Raw genomic sequence first — 18,749 nt, forward strand, 5'->3', positions numbered from 1 at the left:
CACTGAAACTTCAGCTTGAACTGAGAGTTCCAAATAGATCTGAACATGCTCCTTTGTCTCTGCTATCGTCTAACTTCCCATTTGTATAGAGGAAAATTATATACAGAAGAATCTTTACAATTCTCATTCCCTACTTATATCTTACTAAATTGGATTTTAACACGTATTGTGGGGGTTCTTTCCTTTGGGCCAGAACTTATTAGTTGTTAAGAGATAAACTATCCATTCCCTATCTTCAAAGAACCGAGTCTAATAACAGGCAATTGCAATACAGCATTAGGGAAAGTGTGCATTGAGAAAGGGCACTCAGGTGGTGTAGCTTCCAGATGTATCCATAACCTAGCAGGCCTTGGTGCGAGTGCTGGGTTTCAACATCTGATTCTTATATAGCTTTAAACTGGTTTATGAATATGGTTTATGCGGTACCAGAGCACACATTCAATTTGCTAATAAACTATGTAAAAACTATTATACTACTATGTTAATTATGAGGAATGCAACAATGAGCTAGGACAGTTGACCTGGCTGGTCTTCACCTTGACCAGATCACAATGAAAACCAGATTCAAGCTAGAATCGGAGGACTGTTTAGTAAATAGGGAATGAAAGCAACAGAAATGGGTTTGGTGCTTTCCAATGTGTCTTCGTAGCTTCGGTTGTGCTAAAAAATAGTCATTTGCCTCTCTTTTCCTTTGCTAAGAAATATCTTTTGATATGAAACATTCTTTCATTCATGGTAATACTGTCAAGCAGGTCTCATCTTTGGAAGATATTTTGCTCTGTTTGCTGAGTCATTATGCTTATTTCATAAATTTACCCTAAGAAGATTTTAACCATTTTTATGTGTGCAGTTCAACAGTATTAAGTACATTTGTACTGTCGTGCAACCATCACAACCATCCATCTCCAAAACTTTTACATCTTCCCTAAATTTGTATCCATTAAACACTAATTCCCTATTACTGTGGGACCCTTTTCTCCCCACCTCCTCTGGCCTCTGGCAACCACCCACCACTGTTTGTTTTTATGACTTTGACCATGAAAAGAAAACCATCATTTAACAGCACTACATGTTGAACACTTGAGGTTTTAGTGACTGCCATTTACTTGCTTAATTTTTTGCCCCATGGCATTTATTATTACATTAAATGATATGTATTTATTTTTTCATTTATTATCTATTCTCCAGCTAGACTATAAGCACATAAGGGAAAGAACTTGGTTTGTCTTGTTTACAAACTGTATCCACAATACCTGAAATAACATCTACAGCAAATATCTATTGAATAAATATTTTTAAAACATGGTGAAAGTGGGAAAAATAGCAGAAGGCCTGGATTACAGCCAGATTTCTATCTCTGAAGTATGTGCAAAAATAGTAAGCCTTCGGAGATAAAGTTTAAAAATTAAGAAAAACAAAGTACTATTTTAAACTTTTTTTTTATTTTTACAAATTCAGTTGCTGAAAATACACCTTGAAAAATAACAGTATAACATTGATGACTGAATTTGGAGATTTTGCAATAATCCTACACCAAAGAAAATTTTTATTGAAGTATTTAAAAATGTACGGAAAAAAGAATACACAGGAAAAGACAAACATACAGAGGCATTATCATACAGCTGATTTCTAAAGTCAATACTTTTGAAATATAAAACAATTATCCCCAAAAGTCAGTTTACTGAAACAAACTGATTTTAAGTTGGTCTATAACTTTTCATTCAATTTTGTTTACAAATGTTCCTAGGGTTTTCAGTTTCATCCCATATCAGATCTGTTTTTTGGAAATATTTACTTCTCAAAGTTGTATATAGTTACTTCTTGCAATTAATGTCAGCAAATATAGGGAGCTTCTCTAGTCACAAGAATTCAGTATGGCTGCTGCTCTGGAAATAGTTACCATATTGGGTTACCTACATGAAGACTCAAGTACTCAAAGTCCAAATATTGGGGGCAGTATGAGGACTGAGAGCAGGAGGACGAAGGAAAGATGGTATTATCTGTAACTGCAGACCTGCTGGAAAAGACTCCACTAATTACTTTGGTACTAGTGCTAGAGAAGCAGTTGCTGCCAAACCACAAGTTGGCTATATAACTGTCCATTTTGTATTTCCTTTTCTAAAGAATGAATTAAATAATTAGATTGTTCAATCAAATAAGCAGAGACTTTTAAGTTACAATATAGTTTAACTGCGAAATAAATTATTTTATTTAATTGGTTTAGCAGCCTTGGGTCTGCAAAGGAAGCAAACCCCATTTTGTTTCAAAATTAGAAGGCTGACTCAGAGGCTGTTTGTAAGATGCCTAACTATCTTCTATCGCCAGTCAGTCTTGAACATGGACCTTCGTGAACTCAGTAACTTAATCAATGTGAAAATGATCTCATCCCTCAACACACAATGTTGAGCCAGCAAAATGAGAAAAAAAAAAGTACAAGGTAGGAATTAGCTTATATCCTCTTATACAGCACAAGAGGAATATACATGGCAATAAAAACAATCTACATTAGACTTGTAAAGAGATGATTTTGGTGTACATGTAAGTTGGCTTAAACTGACCATAGTGGAATGATTGGAAAGTTTCTTCTCCTAACGTAATGCCCATTCATTATAAACTGAGCTGGTCTTAGTATCTACTACACCCTCATTTTATAGCCATTTAACTTACAAGCTGGGCCTGCCCAGCCTCCCTCTGAAGCCTCTCTTGAGAAAGGTACCAGGTGCATTAAGCACAGGCACCCTCCCTTAAGAATCTGCACTTCACACAGCATATGAAGAACCAGCACTAGGCTCTCCAACGTAAATACCTCTCATTTCACACTATCATGGGAGCAGTTCACTGACCACTCCTTCCTTACAGGCGACTCAGCAGCTGTAAGCGCTTTCCTTCAGTTCCAAAGCCTTTCAATACTTGTTAATTCCAAAAATCCGAACACCGTGTAGCTGTGGCACTTTGGGAATCAGCACACTCAGGAGGGAAGCTGTGTTCAGCATGAAGTGAGTTGGGTCATACTTCGTATAGAAGCTTGCCAGAAAATATCTGTAAAATAAAAGTTAATATATTTAACGTCTAAAAATAAAATTACTTATAATGAAGGCATATGTGCACATTTTCACTTCTGCAATTCTGTTAAATGCATTTAATAAAATATGTTTGCTACTTAGCATCCTTTACGGCAGGCTTTCAAACGAGGGTTCATGTGCTCCCTGAAATTTCAGGTGGAGTTTTATATTTGTGTGTTTCTGAAGAGAAGATTCAGATCCAAAGATCCATCATAGTCTCTAAGGCAGCGGTTCTCAACCTGTGGGTCGCGACCCCTTTGGCGGTCAAACGACCCTTTCACAGGGGTCGCCTAAGACCATCCTGCATATCAGATATTTACATGACGGTTCACAACAGTAGCAACATGACAGTGATGAAGTAGCAACGAAAATAATGTTATGGTTGGGTCACAACATGAGGACCTGTATTTAAAGGGCCAGAAGGTTGAGAACCACTGCTCGACGGGTTCTGTGACCCACCAAAAGGTTAAGAACCACTATTGTGAAGTTGAGAAAAATGGGGTTTAGTGCATCAGTATAATTAGTGTCTTTGAACAAAAGCAAATACTTGGTTGACCTTTTTAACGGTCTCATTTCCATACTGTAAACAAATCTACAACCAGTTTAACTGGAAACCTGAAAGACGCTGTTGTAAAATGTCAGTTGTTTTGCTATTAACTGAACACACACATACATGTTCAAAGACACCCAGCACCTGAGAATTTAACAAGCCTCGCCCGACTGGAAGGCCATAAATCATCGAGCCAGAAAATCTAGTTTTACCCAAGCACTGCATCAGAGCACAGACACATCATCTGGCCCCTAACAACAGTACCCTAATATAGACAAGATTTAGAGAATAAAATATCATAACTAGGAAGTTAGTTTGCATATGGGCGTTTCGTATTTTGAGAGCACACAGGAAAGTATTCTTACAGCTTTTCTCCTAAGTACTGTTGTTAGTTTCTCGTAAGGGAGATAACTGTTTAAATATGGTTAAAAAACAAAAGCTATTTTTAAATGACTAAAAATATCAGAGCTGTGCACATCATTTTCAGATCTAAATTAAGAAATTCTAGTGTCTTAAATTTACCTTACAAACTATATAGTTAGAAAATTCTTGAGAATAATCCATATTCCTTAATCTTTACTTTTAAATCCTTTCTTCCTGTTTTCATATACTTTAGCACTGTTTTCCTCCATTCAATGAACAAAATAGGATACCACTTGCATTTAGTAAGCTTATTTCCCATCATCATTATGGGTTTAATCTATAATCTGTCAGAAATAATAAATCTTCTCAGAATGTTTTCAACTTATCATACCATAGCACATGTCCCCTTTATGTCTTTTAATGCAATGGTCGCCAACCGGTGGTCCACGGACCACTGGTGGTCTGAAAGGTTGGCGACTGCTGTTTTAATGAACAAAAACTGCGTGTGTAGACTATATAAAAATTACTTTACTATACAAAAAACCTACACAATCTTCCAAGGAGATGCAAAACCAAGTGGGAATCAGTGTGATAGTGTTTATTTGCCAAAGAATATTCTGGAAAGAGACCTGTATTAGAAGCCAGAAGTTTAGGGTTTCATCTGGGCTTTTGACTCCAACTACCTGCAAGATTTGGAGCAAGGCAATGCATCTGAGACTGTTTCTTTTAAAAACTTGGGCTAACAATTCACATCTCACCACCTGACAAATAATGATCAAATAAGAAAATGTCTTATTGTCACCAAATAGTATCAATGCTATATAGATGGTTTTAATGCTGTCTTTTCAGTTATGTAAGGAATTTAATTAGATGCTAGATAAAAGGTTAAATGCTTTACAGGTGTTATATCATTTAGTTCTTATAGTTGACTAGAGGCCCAGCACGAAATTCGTGCATGGGGATTGGGGGTCCCCTCAGCCCAGCTTGCACCCTCTCCAATCTGGGACCCCTCGGGGGATGTCCGACTGCTGGTTCCCAGGGATCGGGCCTAAACTGGCAGTCAGACATCCCTCTCACAATCCAGGGCCACTGGCTCCTAACTGCTCACCTGCCTGCCTGGTCGCCTCCAACTGCCCCTCCCCACCGGCCTCGTCGCCAACTGCACCACCTGCCAGCCTGGTTGCCCCACGCAGCCTGTTCAGTCGTTTGGTCACCCCTCACTAACCTCCCTGCCGGCCTGGTTGCCCCCCGCAGCCTGCTGTTCGGTCAGTCGTGACAGCCCCTGGCTTTTTATATATTAGGATGCCACAGGCTAGAATTTTATTTATGAGCAAATTAAACTGGCCAAGTGATCCAGGATTCAACCCAGGTCTACACTATCTTCTAGACCAGGGGTCCTCAAACTACGGCCCGCGGGCCACATGCAAATACAAATATTGTATTTGTTCCCGTTTTGTTTTTTTACTTCAAAATAAGGTATGTGCAGTGTGCATAGGAATTTGTTCATAGTTTTTTTTTTAAACTATAGTCCGGCCCTCCAGCGGTCTGAGGGACAGTGAACTGGCCCCCTGTTTAAAAAGTTTGAGGACCCCTGGTCTAGACCAGTGATTTTCAACTGGTGTGCTACAAGAATGTTTAAAACATGCAGTACCTCACTATTCAGTCAGGGGCACTGATCTCTTTTCCTAGATTCTCAAATAAAAAAATGTCAACAGCCAACAATAGCCACCTGGTGTAAATGAATCGAAAGTATACTTTTTTTGGTCAGATCGGCAAAAAAATATACATTTTGGCGTGCCACACAATTTTAGTAATAAACATGTTCCATGAGATGAAAAAGGTTGAAAATCACTGCTTAAAACCATGCTTTCTTTCCCAAGGAGTTTGAACATCCAAACAGGGCAGGTGGTCAATGAAGTATGTCTGAAACTGTCCAAGCCCTTGTTTAGAGAGAGCGATCTGTAGTGGACTATAAATAAGACTATGTGTTTAGTTTTCTTACAAGCAACTTATGAACATGAACTGGAACACATTTGACCTGTATATCCCAGAATGTCTAGGCATACTGATGGGCGTGGTCTGTTGTCTCCATATGCTACTGACTGAAGTGAAAACTGCTTTGTTACAGTTTGTTAAAGATTTTGCCTGCATTTTATATTTTATCTGAGGTAGCTATTTATTGACAGAAGTTTTTGTGTTTTTTCAAAAATATATTTTATTGATTTATTACAGAGAGGAAGGGAGAGGGATAGAGAGTTAGAAACATCGATGAGAGAAACATCGATCAGCTGCCTCCTGCACACCCCCTACTGGGAATGTGCCTGCAACCAAGGTACATGCCCTTGACCGGAATCGAACCTGGGACCCTTTAGTCCGCAGGCCGACGCTCTATCCACTGAGCCAAACCGGGTAGGGCTATTGACAGAAGTTTTTAACAAAATATTATTTCTAATTCAAATTCAATCCAATAAAACAATAGCTGCCTCTCGTCTAATCCTCCTCATTCCTAAAAATTTCCACCACTTACAGAATTATTGGAGAAATTGTGAAAAACTTCCGTGAAGACGTAAACTGTACTCCATAGTCCAGTTGTTCCCAGTGAGTTAGGAGCCTTGCTCTGCCCTGGTCAGGAGTTTCAAAAGGTGTTCCTTTTACAGCGTGCAGAAACACATACATCCCCTGGAAAACACACACGGGAGCGTATCAGCAACAACACATACGAAAGCGCTATTTGTCAGTCAGCACTAAGATAGTTCCAGACCATTTGTGACAAAGTATGAGATTAACTTACAGCTCAAGTTTTAACCTTTCACATTATTGTTTCCTCAGAGTACAATAAAACTTCCAGAGGCAGATAAATATCATTTGGTGAAAACCAGTGAAAAGTCAACCAAAAGTAACCTGCTTTCATCTTTTTTTAAGTTGAAAATAAGCAAAAAGTTTATCAGGGTAACTTTATATCATTACATTTAGATTTTCTTCTACGACCTTTCCTGTGAGGAAATAGGGTGACATTTTCCCCAATGGGCAGGAAAAGTTTATTGTGGCATATTAGTAAGTCTGATAATATTTATAAAATAAAAAAGACAAATTAGTAAATAATAGTCATAAACAAAATCTCTGTATCAGAAAAAATGGTTTTGAAAATATTTAACATTAGAACTGTCTTTGTCCCAATAGCTCTCTTCCAAAGCAACGGAGATGGTTTGATGTGGGCATAATGTTCTACTCAACTTGCTTTTAAAGTCACAACTGTGCCTCAAAAGTGTGTCTTTTGAAGTTTTAAAAAATAAACAAAATATTACTAAAAGCCAATGTGTTCAGTAATACGTTGAAATATCTAATTTTGTAATTAATTAGGAAAAAAACAATGTATACTAGATTTTTTTTCCCTTGTGATTATGATACCCAGTTAGATTGCTAGGTAGCGCTTCATTGCAGGATCCTATCTGAGGAACTGGTAACAATAAAGTCTAAACATTATGACAGCTTTTCCCACTCGAAATCATAATGTGATGCCTTTTCTACTCCTACTTTCAACAAATATATGGAAAAAACACACAGAAAAATTGGTGATTTGAAATTTCACATTAGTGCAGGTTAAGAGAGCCCTTGTTTTCAAAGCTTAGTCTACTTCCTATTCCATTAGGCAATTCAAAAGTTGTTTAGCTGCAATAACAGCTAAGCTATACAGTAATGATCATGTTCAACTGGATTTAACTCAACATACAGTAATAAGTTAAATGTACGCACCACAGGACATGCATGCATATATGAACTGAACAGACACACAGCCTGAAAAACATCAATCTCCTAAGAGATGGTTAAGGGAAAAAGATGTACAAACAACCAGAATGCAGGGCAGCAACTGTACAATCAGGGCACTCGGGAGATGCAGGGGAAAAGGTTCCTTGTTGCTGAGGCAACAGCCCGATGCTACCTTGTCAACTGCCTCATCCTTGAAGGTTCAGCTCAAATGACTACTCTTTTGTGCAGCCCTCCACAACAGTAATAACCTCTTGTCTGCATGGTTGAATTTTATTGATAATGCTTTTATTATAGCACAATACATATATTGTGCTGGAGTTGTTTACATAATGTTTGTTTTCCCATTAGCCTGAATACGTCAGGAACAAGGGCTGGTATACAGCAAGTACTAGATATGACGCCAAGATGACATTAAGCCAAGGGATGTTTATTCTGTTAGCGTAAGGGAAACATTTTCACGTGGGCTTTAAAGGAAAATATGAGACAGAAATTGTATGGTTTCAGATTCTTAGGAGTATGTTGTTGTCTACTCTAGACCACATAATGTGTTAGAATTATCAAGAGACGAACAATCCTGGTTTTCCCATCAGTACTTAGGATATACGTAATATTCATTGTATATATATCATTTTAAATGAAAAAGAATAAAACCTTATCTGGTCATATATCTTCTACTCTTATCATCATCATTATTATTTTAAATATATTTTATTGATTTTTACAGAGCGTAAGGGAGAGGGATAGAGTTAGAAATATCCATGAGAGAGAAACATTGATCAGCTGCCTCCTGCACACCCGCTACTGGGGATGTGCCTGCAACCAATGTACATGCCCTTGACCGGAATGGAATCTGGATCCTTCAGTCAGCAGGCCGACGCTCTATCCACTGAGCCAAACCCGTTAGGGCTACTCTATTATTTTTATTTTTAATAGTTTTTCTATGAAATTTTAGCAATTTATACCTACATCAAAAGAATTAGGGCCCTAACCAGTTTGGCTCAGTGGATAGAGCGTTGGCCTGCAGACTGAAGATCCCAGGTTTGATTCTGGTCAGGGTTGCAGGCTTGATCGCCAGTGGGTGACGTGCAGGAGGCAGCTGATCAATGATTCTCATCATTGATGTTTCTATCTCCCTCTCCCTTCCTCTCTCTGAAATCAATAAAAATATATGTAAAAAGAAAAGAATTAGGAAAAAAATGTAGCTCATAGTTAGCCCTTAATAAATATTTACTGACTCAAAAAGAATTCTCCTTCATTTTAAAAGCTAGGCAGAAAATTTGGCCAAGTATTAATACCTCTAAGGTGAACTGTAACACCGAAGAAAAACAGTCACTAAGGGGTCCACTGCATGGTTTCAGAAAGGCAAAGACTGTATTTTTTCTAACCAGGGATACCACTTAGGCCTACTTTCCTGTATTTAAAAGCATTCAGCATGTAGCTCACATTTTTAATTGTTTTAATGTAGGCTATCTTCAAAAGAAACTTAAATTTGGAGTCACATAATTGCTACAGCTATGTCTGGTTAGGTAGGTTTTTAGTGTGGTGACCTATGTCAGCAGTTTGTTCCCTGCATGTTGTCAATTTCCTATCCTTTTCCACGGCCATATACATACTGTGCCTCAATCTCAGTCAACCCAACTGAAAACACGAGGGAGTAAGAGGACTTCTAAAGTACATGTAACACACATGTCATAGGAGAAGGAAAAATTACAGGACAACACGGACTAATTCATTCAGCAAACACTGAAATAGGTATTGGGGATACAGAAATAAAAAGTAACAAAGATAAACTGCTAATTGTAAAACTATCATAAGTACAAGAAAGCAGCGTGGTGTTTTGCAGCTTCCTGGAGGAGGTGATTACTTGAGTAGAGTTTTCCAGAACAAGGAGGAATCAGGAAGAGCAGGAAGAAGGCGGGGCCATTAAATACAAGAGCTTACATTAAGGCAGAAAGGTGAGAGCAAGACGATTTTCATCATCGTTACTACGTAGCTTGTGTCTGGAGATGGGCTGTAATAAACTGAGTTCCCTTTCTTGCCTCTCCAGTTACCAAAAGGTGTTGTATCCCACAAGGGACTTGGCATTTTACTTTGAATGTAACGGGATCACTGAAGGATTTAAACAGTGTGACTTGAGCAGACATGCATTTCAAACTATCAAGCTGGAATGGAAGAAAGAAGAGGAGCACCAAGGAGACCATTTATCTATCGCAGCGATTTTCAGCCTTTTTCATATCATGGCACACATAAGCTAATTACTAAAATTCTGCAGCACACCAAAAAATACATGTTTTGCCCATCTGACAAAAAAAGTGTAATTTTGATTCATTGGACTATTGTTGTGTTGGCTGTTGTCTTTTTTATTTGACAATAAGGGAAAACAGATCAGTGCCCCTGACTAAATAAGCAGATATTGCATGTTTAAAAATTCTTCCCGCACACTGTTTGAAATGGCTGATCTTTTGGAGTAATTGACAGAAAAATAAGTGCATGATTTGCAGCAATGCCAGTGGGGACTAAGTTGAGAGGCAGAAAAGGCAGAATGGACAGGGTTTGGCTGAATGAATAGGAACATATAGGAAAGGGGGTGACCTGAGACTGGGGTGACCACATCTGCTAGTTCGCAAGGCGGCCCTGACTTACACCTGTTCCATCGGAGCAGTTCATACTACAGTCCCTTTACCCTCCACACAGCCTGTTTGGATGATACATTATATTATCTCTTTTCCTTTGTCATCCAGCTGTCTGGCTTGTAAGACAGTGGTGCCTTTAGATTAGGATCAAAGTCAAAGGACTGGATTGGGGGTAGTAAGAAATAGACCAGGAATGGGCTCAATTTATACTTGTTTGGTTTAAGGTGAAAGATGATCATTCTTCTAAAAGTAGAAATTGGAACTATGGAAGGATGAGGTAACTTAGAATATACAGCATAAGAAGAGATGAAGAAAAGAACCCTGGGGAAAGAAAGCACGAAGTACAAGAGGAAAGAAAAAAGATCAGAAATATATAGGAAAAAGCAATACCATGACCGCCAAAGGAAAAGAATTCCAATAGAAGGGATCTGATTAACGACGAATATTTCAGAGAAGTTACTATTTCAAAATGGTGTTTGCCCTACCAAAATCTGTCACTGAAAATGGACCAAATAAATGCACATCGGCATGTTTTTACCACATCACCCTTGTCCTCCTCTCATCAACTTTAAATACTCTCTAGAAATAAAATAAGTAATATTAATTTTTAAAAATCTATTCCACATTTTTCTGTCTTAATTTCCAAGGCTACATAATATGGTCAGCAGAGCTGATCAAACCTCTGATACTTTGGAGAGCTATCATATAATACAGAAGTGTGGTAATCAACTTGAAGAAGCTAAGGTACCATAAGGTCCTGAATCACATAAAATATGATTAAGCTCAAAATGTCTATACAGAAGTAGGAAAGTATACTTATAAAATTTAGAAAGACTTAAGGATTGAAACAAAAAAATATTCATTAGACTCCAATTAGCCAAAAATATATTACTTCTTCTGAAGTATTCTGGTCAATCAATATAATGTAGTAGCCTCAATTACAGTGTCTTTGAAATTTTTGCTAAAATGACCTACTATTTTCTAGATTCTAGAAAACCAATAGAAGGAAAAAAGTCTTACTTAGAAAAGGGCCCAATGTTTAAATATAAAGTGTAATAGAAAAATATATTCCCATTCCAGACACTAAAATCACTGAGCTGTACACTTTAAATGGGTGACTTATGTGAATTATATCGTAAAACTGTTTAAAAAAACCTAAATCATGTGTTCTTCTTTATAAGAAAACTTTTAAGCTTGTTAAAAAATTGTGTTTAAGTACAGGTAACATAAAATGTACCATATTAGTCATTTTCTAAGTGTACCGTGGAGTGGTATAAAGTACATTCACATTTATAAGCAAACAGCTTCACCATCCATCTCCAGAACGCTGCATCTCGCAAAGTTAAAACGCTCCCCCTTAAACAGTAACTCCGCACCCTGGCCTCCCCATCCTTGCCCATTAAGCCTTAGCTTCCCATGCTCAGGATGCGGTGAGTCCTTACCAGGTTGTGTATGACATTTGTCAAGGTCCAGGCCACGGGAACGCTGAAGAAGGGGATGCTGAGCAAGACGATGTGAAGCAAGCCCACGCCCAGGGCGTAGGTCAGCCATATCCCCCGGCTGTTCATGACCCGGGTGTTGGGGTTCACCTCGCTGTGGGCCACGCCAACGTTCATGTTTGCCCTGTAGGAAAGCAGTGGCATGGATCAGCACGGACATAGCTGGAACCTAAATAACCCCAATTCTGACCTGATCAAATAAGTGTCGGTAACCAGGATTATTCTTTTTCCTAGTTGTTCTGACACGGAACAAACACACCCTCTCGAATATGCTACTTGCAGGTGCTGACAAAGGCAGTCAAGAATTCTTACCATCTGACTTGATGGTAAGACAAACAAGACTTGTTTTTATAGTTCTTGTGGAAAAAACGAACAGTTTAAACCCCTTTCCTAATGACAACGTGTCTTCTAGCATGCTGGTTTTACTAAATGAGATAATGGGCAGGAAAGCTCAAAGTGAGAGAGAACCTACATTTTCTTATGCTGTGAGAGCAAAGTGAACACTCGGGAGCTCAACTGATCAACACAATCAGTTAATACAAAGAAGCAGCGCTGACCCAGCCAGTCTGCTGTCGTCAGACTCCTATCTGACGTCACGCCGTGCCCACAAAGGGCGTCAGAGTTCAAGTCACTCGGAGGAGGGCGCCGGGGAGGACAGAGCCGGTGGGCAAGCTGCCTGGTCCAGGGCTCGGGCGTTTCCCACCCTCAGGACACAGTCAGGTCCAAGCAACAGCCTCCTGTCAATGCTGTCACTCAAAGGCAATCAGCTCCTTCCTTTCTTTTTTTTAGGTTTTTCCTTTTCCCCTTTGCGTTCGAGATGAACCCCGAAGGGTGAGCGGGCCGCAGTTCCCGGCTGTTTGAACCATGTTTGCTTGGGCCTCAGACTCGCTTAGACAGAATAAGACTGCCCTGCAGAAGGCCCGTCACCCCGGGGAGGACCGACCGACCGACCGACCGACCGACAGTGCGGCCGGAGGGGAGGGGAGTCGGCTGACACTGAACCGGCGGATCTGAAGACATAAATAAACCCTTTCCGTGACAGAGCCGGCATCGAGAGGGGCTATCTCACAACCACCCGCAAGTGTTTCCGGGGCCCACGTCCCCCGCCCCCCCCAAACAGACAGACCCTCTGGGAGAACGCGGGGCAGGGCAGCCGGGCTCCTGCGGCGACAGCTGGTGACGCCGACACGCAGCGAAGCCTCGGGTTGGCACCTGCAAGTCCCGTCCCGACACCCCGGCACCGCACGGTCTCTGTGGGGGGACAGACCCCGCTCGGACGCCGTTCCCACTGCCCGTGTGTGTGTGTGTGTGTGTGTGTATGTGTGTGTGTGTTGGGGGTGCTCCAAAGACGCCCCAAAAGCCGCCTGCGCTGCCGGGGCGGGGGGCGGTCCTGCCCGGGCTCGGAGCCTTCCTGGGGGGCTGCGGGGACGCGGGCTTCACGCGGAGAAAGCCTCCCCGCTTGGCCCCGAGGGCGCCGTGGTGCGACGGGGAGGGCTCCCAGCCCGGCACCCAGCGCCCCGCAGCCCCTGCCCGCCACCCAGCGCCCCGCCCGCCCGAGCCCCCGGGGAGGGCCTTTCGCCCGCCCGACGCCCTGAAGACCGGCTCCACGATCGCCACCGCCGCCCCGCACCCCCTCCGCCCCTCTCCTCTCGAAGCGGCACGTCCGTCACGGCCGAGGCCCGACGACACGTCGCGGGTGCGAGCCTCGCTCAGAGGCCGCTGGGGGCCGCTCCGCCAGCCACAAAGGGCGCGCGGAGGCGGCCGGCGCCCAAGGCTCCCGGAGGCCCACTGGGCTGCCTCCCCGCCGCCCGCAGCAGCCCGCCCGCGGCCGCCGTCCGCTCCCACTCACCCTCCACCACACGCCCGGAGGCCGTCGCGGAGAAGGACCGGCTCCGCGGCGTCGCGTGTCCTCGCAGCCAAACGCCAGCGGCCCGCCCCCGAGCCGCGCAGCCCCGCTCAGCTCACGGAAGCGCTCGGCGCCGGACGCGCTGCCCGCGGATTGGCTGCGTGCGGTGCCAATCCCACGCTCGGGGGCGGGACTCGGACCACGCGCCTGCGCCTGAGCCCGCCCCCACCCTGCGCGCGCGCGCCGAGGGCGAATCCGGCGTCCGCGAGGACGGGCGTGGGCTGCGGGCGGGACGGCGGCTGGTGGCTGGTCGTGGCCCACGTCGCGCGAGCGAGAAGGTAGTGTCGTGTGGCTCCCGGGCACTCACTCGTGTGCTCTTGTGGGCTCGGCCCCCTCCCCTCGGCTCGCCCTGGCCCGCGCGCGAGCGCCCCTCCCCCAGGCCGGGCGGGAAGCGGACGAGCCGGGCCGCGGGCGCGCGCACGTGGGCTCCGCCGGGGGAGTGGCGGCCTGGGTCTGCCCCTGCCGAGTCGTGTGCGGGCCTCCGTGGCCGCCGGTTCCCCGGTTCCCCAGGCCCGCGGCGTCGTTGGCCGGCCCGGCGGCCTGCCAGCTGGCGGCGCGGTGTGTGCCGTGCGTGGCGCCCGGCGGGCGAGCGGGGCGCGCACCCTCCTCGGTGCCGGCTTTTCCCGCGCCGGCGGCTCCTGCGCCCCATGCGGAGGAGATGGGGGTGCGAAGCGTTGGTTTCCTCTGAGAACCGAGGGGAGAATGGAGAGTCTTGGGAGCCATGATTTGAAACCGCGTTACATGACTTGGCCGCGCTCAAAGCTTGGGATGCGCATCGCCGAGGTCGCTGTCAGCAACATGTCGAAGGTGGTGTTCGGGAATGACGACATATAAATATAGATATAGATATAGATGTTGATATCGATTCAGATATAGATATAGATATATCCTATATTATAATAGCCTAATATGCAGATTGTCCCCTTGTCCGGGAGTTCGACCAGGGGGCGAGGCCCTTCTGGCAGCTGCTAGGGACCCTACCCGTGCATGAATTTCCTGCCCTGGGCCTCTAGTGTATGTGTATATGTATATACATGTATATATAAATATACATGTATATACATATATATATAAACACACACACCCCTTGCATTTCTGCTGGCTCTGTGGACAGTTGTGTTAGACTTCCTATGTCCGTTAAGTAAACCTTTTCACTGTGTTGGTCTCTGACTTCCGCTTCGTGTCGGGCCAGCGCTGCCCTCCCTGACGGTCAGGGCGTGCGTTCCCCTCCGCACACCTGCACCCCCGCACACCTGCACCCCCGCACACCTGCACCCCCGCACACCTGCAGGCGGAGTCCTGGCGCCCCCGGGATCCCGGCTGGGACCTGCACGCCCCATACCCACCCTCCACGTTTCCCAAGGTGCAGCAGCACGCGCCATGTCAGCCTCGCCGTGTTGCAGAGCTTCTGCGAAGGGATGGCGATGGACACAAAACCTCTGTCCTCGAGACCCCTGCGCCATGGAGGGGACGGAGAAGCGGGGGCCGGAGCCACCTGTGAGGGGTGTGGGGCTGCCGTGAGTGAGAGGCGCTGGGGGATGGAGAGGAAGGAAGCTTCGAGGGTCCGTGGGCCCTGAACCACAGCTGGAGGGGGTGAGCCCTTGGGAGCCTGGAGAACAGCGGGCTGGGATTAGATAGAGGCCCAGCTGCCAGGGAGTTTGCACTGCACCTGGTTAGTGGTTGGGAATCTTTATAGCATTTCGACTAGAGAAGCAACATGATGAAATTTAAGTTACAGGCAGAAAACCCTACAGGTGATTGAGACTCGAGGCGAAATGTCTGCTAGATGGTTATTGCAAAGTACAAGGATGCAATTTTGAGGGGCTGAGCAGAGGCAGTAGCTGCAGCTGTAGGTCTAGAAAGGAGAGGACTCCTTTGAGAAACGTTTAAGCCGTAGGAGAGAGGACTTGGTGGCAGGGTGTCGGGAGTAAGGAGCACTTCTAGGGCGATGGCATTCTAGTTTTGTCTTGTGAGAGGAGCATGGCCTTCGGAGGCAGACACGCCCAGGTGTGCAGGTGTGCGTCTGTCACTTGCTATTTGTGTGACCTTAGACGCGTTACTACGCTTTTAAACCTAATCTGAGGTAGAAGAATGATAATACACATATGGTGGTTGTGAGGACTGAATGGGGTTTTATGTATATAATAGGTTATATAAAAGGCGGTTTATGTATATAGAAGGTTAATGAGAGGAAGATTCTGAGATCCGTTTGAGAGTCGTTTGGTGTAGGATGCCTGCAGGTCATCTAGGGGATGGTATTTAGAAGGTATTAGGAGATAAGGCCCTGCCTTGGGTTCAGGACAAAGTCTGTGAGGAGATTCAGGTGAGGTAAGGGAGGCCTAATGGAGGCCAGTGAAAACAGAGTGTGTCAGGGAATGAGGGAAGGCAGCCGTCACGTGCTGGGAGAGGGAGCTTTATCTTACGTTGGCTTTGGGGAGCCCACGACTTGAATGTTTTAAGCAGAGTCATGTAAAGGGTAGTTACCTGATATGTCTGGGATCTGACTAGTTCGGATCAATGGTAATTTGCCGGGGCTGACTGTATCTGAAAGAGAGGCCACAGGCTAGTTGGCATAAGGAGCCAAAAAAGCCCCGATTGCCTGCCTCCTTAGGCTTTTATTGTCACAACAGCTTGAACTAAGACTAACCTCTAGATACAATCAGCAGGGTAAGCATCCTTGAGAAAACACCTGCATCTTAGTGTCTTTCAAACCAGGACGTTTGAAGTCTAAACATAAAGATTCTGGTAAACGCCTGGGGCTCAGACCTGTGTGGAAAAGTCAAGGCCGAGTCTGCCGCCTTCGGCAAGGTCCCCCAGAGGCCTCTGACCTTCCAGGGAATCCTCCTTACAGACTTTCCAACCACCCATGCTTCCCCACAGTAATTTTAGGTTCAGGAGATCCGAACTCCAAAAGAGCTCAGTCATTTAAAAAGACACTGTCACTCATGAAAACATACGATGACTAATGTTTCCGTGCGTCCCACAGCGACGGTACCCCCGGCCATTCACAGCCGGCAGGTCACAGGCCACAGGTGTGCTTACCCTTCTTCAGTTATTACCATAACGGGGTTTACCAACTCCTCTGTTATAAAACGGAGATGATAATGGCATCTATGTCAGGGTGTTAAGACATAAGTTACTTAATACTGTATGTGCTTGCAATAGAGCCTGGCATACAGTGAGTCTCCATAAATGTGAGCTGCTATTATTATTGATGTTGCTATTAGTTCTGATGGGAATGCTTAAGTTTTTATTCTTACAACTTTCATTTTTATCTTCTAGGTACTCTACTAAAAGCTAGAATGAAACAGTTACCTACAGCAACGGTTCGCCTCCTTTCAAGCTCCCAGATAATCACGTCAGTGGTCAGTGTTGTAAAAGAGCTCATTGAAAACTCCTTAGATGCAGGGGCCACAAGCATAGATGTCAAACTGGTGAGTGTCCCTGAGAAGCCAAAGACCTTTAAAGCAAAAAAGGGACAGATATTTTCTCCTTACAGCTGTTACCTTTTCAGTAAATTATTCATAGGACATTGTATCCTTTGTTTTGTTTAAGAATAAATTCTCAAAAATAAATTGTGATTTAAATCGACATTAGTAACACTAAAGGAAATTATAAAAAACGCACAAAAACTTCATATTTAGGACTCCATTACATGAATTTATTTTGTATTTCCTAATAATAATTTATTCTAGGTTATTGACATATACTATACTTATTTATATATTCTTATTTGCATTTTATTTTTTACCTAATCTTATTTCAGACTATTTTCTTTGTTGCTTCATGGTTTTCACATTTTTTAATTTAAGTGCTATCTACACTAATAAAAGAGAAACATGGTAATTGGCGTACGACCGCTACCCTTTTCATTGGCTAATCAGCAAGATATGCAAATTAACTGTCAGCCAAGATGGCGGCGGACAGCCAGGCAGCTTGAAACTAACATGAGGCTTGCTTGCCTCAGTGACGGAGGATTGTTGGAGGAAACCAACGTTCCCCGCCTGTGGCTGCAGGCCTCTGAGTGGGCAGTTTAAGAAACATTGTAACAAATACCTCCGGACTTCAGCCAGCAGATTCGCAACATTGTAAGCAAAGGCCAGAAACCTACTTTCAGCACCGGAGGGAGGCCTAAGAGCTGGAGCCAAGCCTCAAGGTAAAGCTGGCCCAGAATAAAAAAGAAAAAAAAAAAAAGAAAAAAGGAGCAGTTGGGAACTTCAGTCACTCCCAGCCTGGAAACAGCCCTCAGCCCCTCACCCAGACTGGCCAGGCACCCCAATGAGGACCCCCACCCTGATCCAGGACACCCTTCAGGGCAAACCAGCCAGCCCCACCCATGCACCAGGCCTCTACCCTATATAGTAAAAGGGTAATATGCCTCCCGGCACCGGGATCAGCGTGACAGGGGGCAGCGCCCAAACCCCCTGAGCAGCCCTGCTCTGTGCCTGATAGGGGGGAGCTCCCCAAACCCCTCCCCCCACGGGCCCTGCTCTGTGTGTGACGGGGTAGAGCCATAACCTCCCCATTGGCCCTGCCCTGAGTGTGAGAGTGGCGGCGCCCCACCCCCCTGATCGGCCCTGCTCTGTGGGTGATAGAGGGCAGTGCCCCAACCCCCTGATTGGCCCTGCTCTGTGTGTGACGGGGTGGCACCGCAACCTCCCCATCGACCCTGCCTTGAGTGTGACAAGGGACGGTGCCCCAACCCCCCAATTGGCCCTACCCTGAGCGTGACTGAGGGTGGCATCACAACCTCCCAATCTGCCCTGCTCTGTGCATGACGGGGCGGCGCCCCAACTCCCCAATCGGCCCTGCTCTGAGCCCGACCAGGGGCTGTACCTAGGGATTGGGCCTGCCCTCTGCCACCCGGGAGTAGGCCTAAGCCAGCAGGTCATTATCTCCTGAGGGGTCCCAGACTGCGAGAGGGCATAGGCCGGGCTGAGGGACCTCCCCCAACCCCCGAGTGCACAA

General features: G+C 44.7%; 2 protein-coding genes across 4 annotated transcripts in view; one reads left to right on the plus strand and one right to left on the minus strand.

The window, feature by feature from the left end:
• Positions 1 to 1,425: 1,425 nt before the first annotated feature.
• On the minus strand, positions 1,426 to 13,846 carry ORMDL1 (ORMDL sphingolipid biosynthesis regulator 1). The gene is made up of 4 exons (XM_081096030.1): positions 13,725 to 13,846; positions 11,819 to 11,999; positions 6,503 to 6,654; positions 1,426 to 3,039 (listed from the first exon to the last, which is right to left on the minus strand). The coding sequence occupies exons 2-4, from the start codon at positions 11,990 to 11,992 to the stop codon at positions 2,904 to 2,906; spliced, it is 462 nt and encodes a 153-aa protein (XP_080952156.1). The 5' UTR covers positions 11,993 to 11,999; positions 13,725 to 13,846; the 3' UTR covers positions 1,426 to 2,903.
• Positions 13,847 to 13,959: 113 nt separating this feature from the next.
• Positions 13,960 to 18,749, plus strand: part of PMS1 (PMS1 homolog 1, mismatch repair system component) — a 66,320-nt gene continuing 61,530 nt past the window's right edge. Inside the window, exons 1-2 of one of the 3 annotated variants that reach the window (XM_081095401.1) lie at positions 13,960 to 14,059; positions 17,064 to 17,215. In XM_081095401.1, coding sequence (XP_080951527.1) covers positions 17,084 to 17,215 — 132 coding nt within the window. In that variant the 5' untranslated portion in view covers positions 13,960 to 14,059; positions 17,064 to 17,083. The remainder of the gene's footprint in view (positions 14,060 to 17,063; positions 17,216 to 18,749) is intronic. The other 2 variants (XM_081095400.1, XM_081095402.1) reach the window with 2 other exon arrangements.

This window comes from Myotis nattereri (genome assembly GCF_964212035.1).
Source record: "Myotis nattereri genome assembly, chromosome: 7".
NCBI classification, from domain to species: domain Eukaryota; kingdom Metazoa; phylum Chordata; class Mammalia; order Chiroptera; family Vespertilionidae; genus Myotis; species Myotis nattereri.